The sequence below is a fragment of the Coregonus lavaretus genome (assembly GCF_964263955.1).
Source record: "Coregonus lavaretus genome assembly, chromosome: 5".
Taxonomy (NCBI): domain Eukaryota; kingdom Metazoa; phylum Chordata; class Actinopteri; order Salmoniformes; family Salmonidae; genus Coregonus; species Coregonus lavaretus.
In genome coordinates this window covers 27,804,613-27,818,058 of record NC_139992.1, presented here as the reverse complement: position 1 = coordinate 27,818,058, position 13,446 = coordinate 27,804,613, and the positions used below count along the sequence as shown (strand labels likewise).

At 45.0% G+C, this 13,446-nt stretch overlaps 1 protein-coding gene across 2 annotated transcripts in view; it reads right to left on the bottom strand.

Annotated features, from left to right (window-relative positions):
- Window positions 1-93: 93 nt before the first annotated feature.
- The window catches only part of LOC311129641 (amyloid-beta A4 protein-like), a 32,540-nt gene continuing 19,187 nt past the window's right edge, over window positions 94-13,446 (bottom strand). The window contains exons 2-18 of one of the 2 annotated variants that reach the window (XM_084161997.1): window positions 13,039-13,206; window positions 12,654-12,783; window positions 12,466-12,578; window positions 11,242-11,426; window positions 10,835-11,031; window positions 10,493-10,663; window positions 8,793-8,926; window positions 8,355-8,429; window positions 7,979-8,137; window positions 4,974-5,102; window positions 4,749-4,848; window positions 4,469-4,536; window positions 4,016-4,160; window positions 3,829-3,864; window positions 3,561-3,652; window positions 3,180-3,326; window positions 94-3,075 (exon numbers count right to left, since the gene is read on the bottom strand). In XM_084161997.1, the coding sequence (XP_084018123.1) occupies window positions 2,974-3,075; window positions 3,180-3,326; window positions 3,561-3,652; window positions 3,829-3,864; window positions 4,016-4,160; window positions 4,469-4,536; window positions 4,749-4,848; window positions 4,974-5,102; window positions 7,979-8,137; window positions 8,355-8,429; window positions 8,793-8,926; window positions 10,493-10,663; window positions 10,835-11,031; window positions 11,242-11,426; window positions 12,466-12,578; window positions 12,654-12,783; window positions 13,039-13,206 (2,151 nt within the window). In that variant the 3' untranslated portion in view covers window positions 94-2,973. The remainder of the gene's footprint in view (window positions 3,076-3,179; window positions 3,327-3,560; window positions 3,653-3,828; window positions 3,865-4,015; window positions 4,161-4,468; window positions 4,537-4,748; window positions 4,849-4,973; window positions 5,103-7,978; window positions 8,138-8,354; window positions 8,430-8,792; window positions 8,927-10,492; window positions 10,664-10,834; window positions 11,032-11,241; window positions 11,427-12,465; window positions 12,579-12,653; window positions 12,784-13,038; window positions 13,207-13,446) is intronic. The other variant, XM_084161998.1, reaches the window with a different exon arrangement.

Below are 13,446 nucleotides of genomic sequence, written 5' to 3'. Positions count from 1 at the left end.
GTTAAAATGTTTTATAGTTCCTTCTATATAAACAACACTTTTCATTCACGCAGGATTCAAGCTCTGTCATGAATACCACACCAGAGATATGTATGTACATTACATTTTTTATTGATGGGATAGTGTGTAGAAAGCTTTTTCTCAGTCTAAGCAAATAGTTTGTGTAGGTACAGAGAAAAAAGTCACAGAATTAACAAATGAAAGAAAGATAGCACGAGTATCCTTGACGACAACAACACATTTACCTGATTCAGTTTGTGTGTGTAGATCTGTGGAATAATTGCACAATATGAATGTCACATTCATGTCTATTGGAGGCTGTAGTTTGACTCCATTTTGGGTACGGGGAATGTCTCGTCTCTACTACTGCCTCTAAATACTGATCCCAGATCTGGGGTGCATTCAGTTAGAAATGCAGATAGAAATGTAACAAACACTAACTAACAGACAATGACATCTGGTCTACATAACACATTGAATCTCAACATTGTGAAGTTGTGTCCTCCAGATCAGGGCCCAGATTCACAAAACCTTCTTAGGAAGAAATGTCTTCTTAACTGTCAATTTGTCCTTAACTATAGACTTAAGAAGAAAGTTAAGAAAACTTGCTATTCCTTAAAAAGGTTATTGGACATTTTCTTGCACTATTTCTTGTGTTGCTCCTTAAGCAAAAAGTTAAGAAGAAATTAGATTCTTGAAAATAAAGTATTGGAAATGTTCTTAATTCCAAGCTAGCTAAACCATTGTCTTAAACTCAGGGCAGTGAGAGAAAAAGCTAATGAAAGCAATTGAAATGTTTAATTCACTCAAAATTCATCTGAAAGTTTCAGTATTGATTACTTTAAACCCAAGAACATGTTTTAGAACAGTAATCTCAGTAAGAAATATGCTAACCCGATTGCCATGGCTAGCTAGATGACTAGCTAAAACGGTTTCCTAGAAACAAACATCTTTTTTTTTTTTTTTATGTACGATATTTGAGAAGTTCGTAAGGAAATCATTAAATCTTGAGGAATTGCACTTACGAATCTTATACAGGTCCCTGTATTTAGCCTCTCACACATTGGTCCGAGATCAATTTAACCATCAATAAACTGGTCTGAGATCAGTATTTCTTTAGCCTCTGCTTTTAAAGCCAGGAGGTCTGAGACTTAATGAGAGATTTGACAAGACAAGCAAGAGGGGGATATCCACCACAGAACACATACACTGTACATGTATCAAACAACCAAGGAAAGATAGAAAAATTGTGTATAATGTATGTTGCGTGTGTGAGACACTGGAGGGAATGTGTGTGTGTGTGCAGGAGTGATGATAGGAAAGGTGACGGGAATATCAGATTTGTACATTCTAATCTTTATCACATTCTCAATCCCTGTCCCTCTCTCTATCAACTTAATCTAATTCTCTCTTACACAACTCCAAAGCGCCGCACACCCCAAGCTGACACAGCACAGAGAGAGAGGGAGTGATAGAGAAGGGAGGGGGAGAAGGGCTGTTGGGACTGTAGGATAGAGAGAGGGAAAGAAAGATAGAAAAATAGTCTGAAAGCCTGAGAAAAATAAAAACTAATTATTTCTGTTCCGTAAATGATATTCATAGATATTCACAGACGATATAGGAATAGGAAAGATAGGTAAAATGCTGGAGATTTCCGGAATGGCAATGAGGAATGGAGCTGAAACAATTCTATGGACATGGAATGCCGATAAACAGAGCAGTAATACCAGTAAATAATCAGACTCTAAATGAGTGCATATAATGCAAACAGTAGCACAATCGACTTCCTTTCAGATACTATTCCACTTCATATCATATTACATATAGATAGAGCATTCAGCCCATGCAGCTAAAACAGGGTGAGGCATGGGGGTGAGAAAACAAAGGAGAGCACAGATTCTGTTTAAAGCATGTCTCCGTGACAACAAAGCAGACCAGATTCCAAATACTTTTTTTCTCTTCTTCGTATCACAAGATCAAAGAAGACACTGAAATGTTAAATCCTGCTAAGTCTACATGAGAGGCCCAGTCCCCAGAACAGGAGCCGGGTTCCCTCTAAGTATATCGGTCATCAATATCGCCATGCACTACATATAGTTACAGTTAGTTTTTTTCTGCCTTGTTTCAATACATTATGCACAAAATAAAAATAACAAATGAAAACATTCAATATTTCTTCACCATTTACATATTTCTGATGATGTATTTATATATCTATATATCAATTTTTTGTATATATTTTTTTCTGAAAAACAAACCTGAAACACTTGGGATATAATTCTGCGGAGGAGCTCAGGGTAGACTGAGCCCCTCCTCCCTTCGCTAGCGCTAAGAGCTGTTATGTCATCACCAAACACAGCACATCCGTCATCTGAGAGGGGGAGCGGGAGAGGAGTGCATGGGAGTGATGGAGGAGGGGGAGAGGAGAGTGCTTCAGAGGGAGTGAGGAAGAGGGAGGAAGATTACAGGTGTATATGATGCCTCTGTTTAGCCCTCTTAGAGATGTGAGTGCTGTACTGAGGGGGAGGGCCAACCCACAGATACATGGACAGATTAATCAATCAATGAGCTTCTCTGTTCTGTACAAACGCTACGGGATCTCATCTGTGATTGGCTAAAAATGTGCAGGTGAAGAAGGATACCCTTGTCTGACTAATGGCAGCTATGGATGTTGATGTGCTGCACCTTACAAGGAAGGGATGGAGGGTGAGTGTGGCTTGGTTCCATTTTGGCCCCTAGCCCCTTGGCCTTCACTACCCTTGGGTAGCTGTAAGTAATATGACTACGGCTCTTTCTAACCCAATAGATTTACGTGGAGCTTCAGTCATACTGGTTTCACCTATCCAGTCCTTTCAGATCCATTGAAAATAAGAGCAGGAGCTAGGAGAAGGGTTTAGGGACCAAAATGGAACATGGCCTAAGTAGGAGGGGTTAAGGGGGTTCAGGGTCAGTGAGGGATCAAAGGGTAGCTCCTTAGTTCTGCATCTGTTCGAAGAACTTGTAGGTGGGGTTCTCATAACCATTCTGCTGCATCTTGGACAGGTGTCGCTCCTCTGGGGTCACTGCAGCATCCACCTGCAACACACACACACACCAGGTTAACACACAGGTACAGAACACCCACGCACATGCACAGACAAATCACAGGCACGCACGCATACACACACACACTCTCTTACCTCGATGACTCCGTGATGAATGGAGGTGTACTGCTTCTTCCTCAGCATAATCAGAGTGATGACGATGACTGTCGCTATGACAACCCCGCCCACCATCAGCCCAATGATGGCACCCTTGTTGGAGCCAACATCCTCAGAGAAGAACACCTGGTAATAATCAACACAACAACACCTGTCAATCAAACTGGAGATTGTGTGTTTGTTGAGGGTTTCTGCAGTTATAGACTGTGACGAGAACTGTGTTTACCAGTCTCCAATGCACAGATAAACCATTATGGAAATGTTCCAGTTTCTATCGCAAACATGTGAACTACTGAGACAGTTTGTGATGTATACATGTATGAACATGTACCAGTGTATAGGTACTGAATGTTTTTGTACCAGTTTTTGATGATGCACTTCATAGCTGGCGCTTTGCCTCTCTTCTTTCTCCATCCGCACCTCAGGGAACTCCTCAGGCTTCAGAGCAGAGACTAAACACACACAGTGAGAGAGAGAGAGCATCATACACCATCCAAACATACACACATAATCAAAGAGACAAACACAACCATAACCACAAACATACCCATACAGTATAAACACAATCATACACATACTATAGGAGCACACACACACACACAGACACTTAGCAGGCCGAGTGGCAGACCTTTATCTGGAACTGGACGAGCGTCAACAGGCTCAACTGTTTTAACAGAGGAAACATTCCCTGATAAAAAGCTTTAGAGCATGACCAATGTAATGAATAATGCATGAAACAGCTGTCCTGTGTGTGTATTGCCGTGGTTTGCTAGGCTGTGTGTTAGGCTGGTTGTGTGTGTGTGTGTGTGTGTTACCATGGTTGTCGGTGTTGGGCTGGTTGAAACTCTCTGGGTGGATGAAGCCGAGTCTGTCCAGGCCCATGCCAGGGTCCAGAGGGGCAGAGCTGTAGGCCTGGTCAGGCATCAGGGCATCGTTCCCATAGCTCACCCTGACATCAGTCTGCAAACACAGGATACACATTACTGAGTGTGTGTGTGTGTGTCAGGACTAGGGTCAATTTGAATTGAAGGCAGTCATTTCAGGAAGTAAACTTCAATAACAAATCTTATTTTTTTTTAACAGCATCTATTTTCAACGATTTAAGTTTTTCTATTTAGGAATTTGTTATTAAAATCACTTCCTGAATTGACTGCCTTCCATTTGAATTGATCCCAGCCCTGGTGTGTGTGTGTGTTTGCGTGTGTGTGAGATAGGAGAGATTGTAACATTTTTATGAATGAGAGTGTGCATGCCTGTGTAAAACTCACCCTCCCATCGCTCTGCAGAGATGAGACTTGCTGAGACAGCTCTGACTGAACCCTCTGCATCAGGACCGCTACACACAGAGACAGAGAGAGACAGAGACAGACAGAGAGAGAGAGAAAGGGAAAATAGAAGGAAAAGGAGACAGAATGAACACAAGCCAGAAAGGAAAATGTATAGTCGGTACATTATCTCTGTAATAACACAATATAGTACTACACTGTGTATGGACTAAATAATAACATGAAACTGCAGTATATGGGTAGGAGTAGGGCGGACACTCACAAACTTGGTCTTGGATTTCGTTGGCCACGCTGGGCACCTTGAAGAGCAGCCCCAAGGATTGGTTCATCCTCTCGTCAATCACATGCAGGTGGGTCATCACCTGGAAGTCAGAAGTGCAGAGGTCAAAGGAGTTACACGGGACACAGAGTGTTACACGGGACACAGAGTGAATGTATGGGCTGAATGTAGGGTAGTGTATTATAGTGGTTGGGGGAGTTGGGGTACCTGGGGTCGGATCTGAGCAGCCTTCTTGGGATCCACCATGCGGACGTGTTCATAGTGTTTCAGGGTGTGTTGTCTGTCCTTCTGCTCTGCACGGACATACTTCTTCAACAGGCCCAGCACCTGACGAGGCTAAGGGGGAGAGAGAGAGGGGGATGGGTCAGAGAGAGAGTGGGATGGGGGAGAGGAAAGGGGGATGAGGGAGAGATAGAGAGCAAGAGAGAAAGTGAGAGAAGGGGAGAGGGACAGAGAGATAGAAAAACTAAGAGAGAAATAAGAGATATTGATGTGGACAACATGTGTATGTACAAGTGAGAATGTGTTTGATTATAGTGAGAATGACTGGTAAGTGTGTATACACAGTGAGAGTATTTGTACAGTATGTACTGAGTGAGTGTCTGTGTACATTATACATTATACACCATGAAAAACAGCCCCAGACCATTATTCCTCCTCCACCAAACTTTACAGTTGGCACTATGCTTTGGGGCAACGTTCTCCTGGCATCCACCAAACCCAGATTTGTCCGTTGGACTGCCAGATGGTGAAGCGTGATTCACCACTCCAGCCGACGCTTGGCATTGCTCATGGTGATCTTAGGGTTGTGTGCAGCTGCTCAGCCATGGAAACCCAATTTCATGAAGCTCTTGTACTGACGTTGCTTCCAGAGGCAGTTTGGAACTCATTAGGTAGTGTTGCAAGCGAGGACAGACGATTTTTACATGCTTCAGCACTCGGCGGTCCTGTTCTGTGAGCTTGTGTGGCCTACCACTTCGCGGCTGAGCCGTTGTTGCTCCTAGACGTTTTTACTTCACAATAACAGCACTTACAGTTGACCGGGGCAGCTCTAGCAGGGCAGAAAGTTGACAAATTGACTTGTTGGAAAGGTGGCATCCTGTGACGGTGCCATGTTGAAAGGCACTGAGCTCTTCAGTACGGGCCATTCTACTGCCAATGTTTGTCTATGGAGATTGCATGGCTGTGTGCTCGATTTTATACACCTGTCAGCAACGGGTGCTGGGACATTTTCAGCTTCCAGTAATTGTGTACAGATCCTTGCGACATGGGGCCGTGCATTATCATCCTGAAACATGAGGTGATGGCGGTGGATGGCATGACAATGGATCTCATCACTCTATCGCTGTGCATTCAAATTGCCATAGATAAAACGGCACTGTGTTCGTTGTCTGTCGGTTATGCCTGTCCATACCATAACCCCACGCCACCATGGGGCACTCTGTTCACAACATTGACATCAGCAAACTGCTCGCCCACACGACGCCATATACGTGGTCTGCGGTTGTGAAGCCGGTTGGACGTACTGCCAAATTCTCTAAAACAACGTTGGAGGTGGCTTATGGTAGAGAAATTAACATTAAATTATCTGACAACAGTTCTGTTGGACATTCCTGCAGTCAGCATGCCAATTGCATGCTCCTTCAAAACTTGAGACATTTGTGGCATTGTGTTGTGTGACAAAACTGCACATTTTAGAGTGGCCTTTTATTGTCCCCAGCACAAGGTGCATCTGTGTAATGATCATGCTGTTTAATCAATTCTTGCTATGCCACACCTGTCAGGTGGATGGATTATCTTAGCAAAGGAGAAATGATGACTAACAGGGATGTAAACAAATTTGTGAACAACATTTGAGAGAAATAAGCTTTTTGTGTATATGGAACATTTCTGGGATCTTTTATTTCAGCTCATGAATCCAACACTTTACATGTTGCGTTTATATTTTTGTTCAATATATATACAAATAAATAAACACAGCAAAAAAAGAAACGTCCCTTTTTCAGGACCCTGTCTTTCAAAGATAATTAGTAAAAATCCAAATAACTTCACAGATCTTCATTGGAAAGGGTTTAAACACTGTTTCCCATGCTTGTTCAATGAACCATAAAAAATTAATGAACATGCACCTGTGGAACGGTCGTTAAGACACTAACAGCTTACAGACGGTAGGCAATTAAGGTCACAGTTATGAAAACTTAGGACACTAAATAGGCCTTTCTACTGACTCTGAAAAACACCAAAAGAAAGATGCCCAGGGTCCCCCCGAGTGGCGCAGTGGTCTAAGGCACTGCATCGCAGTGCTAGCTGTGCCACTAGAGATCCTGGTTCGAATCCTCCATCAGTGCTCAGACTGTCCGCAAGAGGCTGGACTGAGGGCTTGTAGGCCTGTTGTAAGGCAGGTCCTCAACAGACATCACCGGCAACAACGTCGCCTATGGGCACAAATCCAACGTCGCTGGACCAGACAGGACTGGCAAAAAGTTTTGCGTTTATCGTCGGAATGAGCTTTACATCAAGGCCTGTACACTGGAGCGGGATCGATTTGGAGGTGGAGGGTCCGTCATGGTCTGGGGCGGTGTGTCACAGCATCATCGGACTGAGCTTGTTGTCCTTGCAGGCAATCTCAACGCTGTGCGTTACAGGGAAGACATCCTCCTCCCTCATGTGGTACCCTTCCTGCAGGCTCATCCTGACATGACCCTCCAGCATGACAATGCCACCAGCCATACTGCTCGTTCTGTGCGTGATTTCCTGCAAGACAGGAATGTCAGTGTTCTGCCATGGCCAGCGAAGAGCCCGGATCTCAATCCCATTGAGCACGTCTGGGACCTGTTGGATCGGAGGGTGAGGGCTAGGGCCATTCCCCCCAGAAATGTCAGGGAACTTGCTGGTGCCTTGGTGAAAGAGTGGGTAACATCTCACAGCAAGAACTGGCAAATCTGGTGCAGTCCATGAGGAGGAGATGCACTGCAGTACTTAATTCAGCTGGTGGCCACACCAGATACTGACTGTTACTTTTGACCCCCCCTTTCTTCAGGGACACATTATTCAATTTCTGTTAGTCACATGTCTGTGGAACTTGTTCAGTTTATGTCTCAGTTGTTGAATCTTGTTATGTTCACACAAATATTTACACATGTTAAGTTTGCTGAAAATAAACGCAGTTGACAGTGAGATGACGTTTCTTTTTTTGCTGAGTTTATATATACCCTGGGTGGGTTGGCCTGCAGGGCGCTAAGATAGTTCTCCAGGGCCATGCGACGGCGGCTGTTTAGCAGGGCCTCCACCCGGGCCATGTGGGTCTCAACCAGCTGCTGTCGCTCTCCTGCTGCCTCCTGCTCCAGGGCCTCCACCTTCTCCTGGAAGTGCTGCACACAGGAGCACGCAGAAACATTAATACACACTAGTATACACACACACATTACTGGCACGCATGTGTATTGATGTGTATAAAGGGCTCATCTGTAAAAGAGACCTTGGTTTCAGCATGACTCCATGTCATAATTAAGGTTAAATAAAATAAAATAAAATAAAATATATATATATATATATATAGCACGCATACACACAGCCCAGGTACCGTACCTGAATGACAGCCTTCTTGTCAGCACGAGGGAGAATCTTAGCCTGTCTCTCTGCCTCCTCCCACTCTCTCATCACCTGGAGAGACACATATCAGAGAACACACCTCTGAGACCTCCCTCAATGTCCCTAGTTCACATCAGAGGAGGGATACTTCTCTCTCTCAAAAATACATATTCTCTCTCTTTCTCTCATACATACACATGTACACCAGTGCTTTTGCCCCGCATATGACATGGTGAGGTACCTGGTAATGTGTAACATTGTTCATTTGGAACCTTTGCATCATCATATCACAAACCCAAGGTAAGCTATCGTCACCCTGTGTGTGTGTGTTGATATGTGTTATGGGCAGAATGTAACTATTCTCGCTGTTAATGCTGTGAAATGTGCCAAAACTGACTGACTCTCTCGCACTCTCTCTCGCTCAAACACACACACCTGGGACATCCTCTCGCGGTGCTTGGCCTCCAGACTTTCCTTGGCCTTCTGGAAGTCGGCGTGTTCGTTGTAGTCTCCGGGAGACTCCAGGTAATGGTCCACCACGCCAGGGGGGGAGGGGGCCTTGGTGGGCACTGGGGAGGGCGGAGGAGAGGTAGAGCGGAAAGTGGATGTCCACAAAAGGGTCCAGAGAGAGAAGTTAACTGTTAAACAGTGGCATATCCTCCTTCCACAAGTCTACATTATCTGCCACTGTAATCTGAAACTGTACTTAGACGTTCAAGTCCTGAACACACACAGACAGACAGGTGGACCCGGCAGACTGGTTAGAGCAGCTAAACCTGTCAGCCAGCGAGCGACAGGTGATATATCTGTCTGCCTTGACTTCTCGCTGCCTTGACACTCCCCGCTGAGGAGTGTTGTGCTGTACCAGAAAAGAGAGGGACAGGAAAACGGACTCAACCCACTGACCCACACACACTGATAAAGTGATATGAAGAGAGACTGCTGTTGTTAGGTTAAGCCGGTTAGGACATGAACTCATTAACACACACAGCCAGGTCAGACCAGCATAAATCATCAGACATAAATATTGTCACATGCACACACACACCAATATGAAGAGAGACTGGTGTTGTTTGGTTAAGCCGGTTAGGACATGAACTCATTAACACACACAGCCAGGTCAGACTAGCATAAATCACTAGACATAAATATTGTCTCTCACACACACACACATTACCCTGACCCCATCAGACCCACAGAGACTCATAACCTCCAGTGTTATTGAGCTGGTTGGCAAGTGATGGAATGAGTAAGAGAATCGTTGCGAAAGCAGATGAGTAAAAGGGTGAGTGAGTGAGTGAGGGAGGGAGTGTGATGGCTATTTTCCTGCTCAGATATTTCTCAGCTGTTTCTTAAAGTCGCTATATCTCTTTTTTAAACCAGAATAACCTAATCGAAAGGTTAACCTCTGTCTGTACCAAGATGTCTGTACACCCACTAGATCAGACTATATTGATAGGAATCCTCTGCACTTCCCACAATATTCAATAGCTGAGATTGACTCAGACCCTGGACTCAGACCCTGGACTCAGACCCTGGACTCAGACCCTGGACTCAGACCCTGGACTCAGACCCTGGACTCAGACCCTGGACTCAGACCCTGGACTCAGACCCTGGACTCAGACCCTGGACTCAGACCCTCGCAAGGTTTGTTATTAGCTATCCATAGTGATGGTTAATCTTTAATAACTACTATTGAAGGAAAATGTAATATCAATAAAAGTATTTAATGCAGTGCTTTTTATTGACCTTCCATTTTCCTTTAAGAGTAGCTGAATATCTCTTAAATGAAATTAAATAAAAACGTTAAGTATCCTCAAGGTGCTTCATTGACCAACGTGTTGCTAAATCTAGAACTGAAAAATCTTCCCCTTTCAGAGTTGGTAGTACATATGGGAAAGGGGATACCTAGTCAGTTGAACAACTGAATGGATTCAACCGAAATGTGTCTTGCACATTTAACCCAACCCCTCTGAATCACTTACGCTCCAATGTTCTAAGAGACATCAGACAGACAGGTAGACAGTGTTAGACAGACAGGCGGCTCAGAGAGGCAGACAGCAGGGTGGACAGTCCCCATGGCCCAAGGTAAGGGGCACAGAGGGCCATATCGGGGGTCCAGTACAGGGACTTACACACACTGGTGCTGCAGACAGACAGGCAGTATTCCTCTGAGTCAAAATTATTCCGGTTGCCCCCGCACCCTCCAAAGAGGAAGGGGGCACAGGTGCCCTTCTCTGGCACGAAGTACCAATGCTCCAGCATGGCATGGCATGGGCCCGATTCAGCACGTGCCCAACATACCTCTGAGAGAGACACACACACTCTTAAACACACGACACGCAGTATGTACACACACATACACACACTGCTTGGGTGTGTGTTTACACATATGTTCAAACATACACACTCCATCTTATCCATCTCTACAAACCAACCAACAAGTATTTCTCTTTCCATCCATGCCATGCTCTTACCTCTGACAACTTCCTCGACCGACTCAGTGGTGGTTGTCATGGCGATGTTGGAGGTGCGTTCACCACTATCCCGTTCGTCAGTCACATCATCCTCATCGTCTTCATCATCATCATCCTCATCACCGTCACCGTCCCTATCAAAGGCATCCTCATCATCCTCAGTGGTGGCAGCCCCCTGATCCGCCTGGCGAGGCATGCTGTAGGGAGGGTGGGTGTTCGTGAGTGTGTGTAGACTGGTTGTGAAGGTTATCTGTCAAAAGTGTTTAACCACTGGTTTACGAACTTGAGTAAGCATTTAAGATGATATATGTGTGCTTAAATGTCTGTGTGTTTGTGTCTGACTGTATGCACCTGTGCTTGTGCCTTTGTGTGTACACATTTGTGTGTGCGCGTGCGTGCGTGTATACCTGTTATCGGTGTATTCAGTCTCGGTACCGCCCCACCACATGTCAGACTCAGTCAGCTCGACGCTGTCTGACTTGCGCTGAGTGTCTCCCGGGCAACACACAAACTCCACCCCTCGGAAACGGTCGATGCCGCATGGCAACAGCATGCCGTAGTCATGGAGATTCATGGTGCGGTCTCCACAGGACTGATAATAATAGTAATTAGAAATAATCTATTTTTGAGACACAGGTCTTTACACGCAATTACATATCACTAGTGCCAAGACGGTTTCCTGGTCAGGTCACATGACAAAAACAATAATATGAAGCAAAAAAGCAAAACAATTACGTTTTTACAATTATAGCTTATAAAATCTAGTTGACTCAAATTCAGTGAAAGAATAGAAGGAGGAAGGATGGGATGAGAGGATTCAGGCCTGCAGGGAAGGATGAATCACCACAGCACAGCACACTCTCTCCCAGAACACTAGATAGAGAGGAAAAAGAGGAGAGAATACTAGATAGATGAGAGAATACTAGATAGAGAGGAAAGAGAGGAGAGGACACTAGATAGATAAGAGAGCGGAGAGGAGTAGAGAATACAAAAGAGAGAGGAAAGAATACTAGATTGACAGACAGGAAAGAGAGGAGTAGATAATATTGGGTGAAATACCACAGTGTGCCATCACAGCTGCAAGATTTGTGACCTGTTGCCACAAGAAAAGGGCAACCAGTGAAGAACAAACGCCATTGTAAATACAACCCATATTTATGTTGATTTATTTTCCCTTTTGTACTTTAACTATTTGCACATCGTTACATCATTGTATATAGCCATAACATGACATTTGAAATGGCTCTATTCCTTTGGAACTTTTATGAGTGTAATGTTTACTGTTAATTTTTTATTACACTTTTGTTTATTATCTATTTCACTTGCTTTGGCAATGTAAACATATGTTTCCCATGCTAATAAAGCCCTTTGAATTGAATTGAGAGAGAACTAGATAGATAGAGAACGAGAGATAGGAGGAGAGAATACTAGATAGATATAGGAGAGAGATAGAAGAGGAGAGAATACGAGCGAGAGAGAGAATACGAGCGAGAGAGAGAATACGAGCGAGAGAATGCGGATGAGAGAGAGAACACTAGACAGAGGAGAGACTGGGGAGGAGAGACTGGGGAGGAGCATACCTGAACACAACAGAATGGCGTGAAAATGAAGTGAAAAGCATGTGTCCTCACCTCTTTAGCCACGGTGTGCCAGTGCAGGTGGCTCTCACACATGTCCATTCTCTCCTGGTGCTGGAACTTGCACTTATCAGGAACCAGCAGGGCATCACTCACAAACTCCCCAACTGCAAAACACACACAGATTATGGAGTCTCTCATAAACACTCAAGCACACACACAAGCACATACACACAGCTTACCCAGGCAGCGGTAGGGCACCACGATGTGTGTGTGACTGCGACACTGCTTGCGTCCCTTCTTGCACCAGTTCTGGATGCTGACTGGCTGGTTGGCCTCCACCACGTTAGTGCTCTGGAGCTCAGGGTACACCTGGGGAAGGAGCAGGATTCAATGATTGTACAAGACTTCACACAGTTGTTTTGTATTGGTGTAATATTCCTGACATTTACCTCAGATCTCCCTTGTTTCTCTTTCTCGCCCTAATTTCATTTAGCTTCCACCCCTCTATCTTCCTAATCAACCACCCTCTTCCACTCTCCTTTCACCTTTCTTTATTTCTCTTTTTCCTACCGCTCATGCTTTCCTCTCTCTGCCACCTTTCCCTCCCCCTCCCTCTCCTCCAACCTCCTGGCAGTACTGCAGGATGCCATTCTTGGTTCCGATGCAGCTCTTGGTGCCGGAGGGGTCCGGCTCCCACTTGCCACTCTGGACGTTGACGTGCATATTCAGCTTCCCACAGAACATGGCTACCTGGGGCTCTGGTAGCAGACCTAGTGAGTCATCAGATGGCACCTGGAGGGATGGGGGAGAGAGACCAAGAAGGATGGTAGATGAAGGATGGAAGGAGCGAGGGAGGATAGAGGGGGGCAGAGGGAGGAAGGATGATGGTCGATGGAGGAAGAGAGGGAGAACCGGGAGGAGAGGAAGTGCAGAGGGAGGAAGGAGAGAGTGACATTTCTGTAATTACTGTTTACAAACTTTATTTGCAGTTGAAGTGCACTCAAAACGTTAAACGGACTCAAAACACAGCGA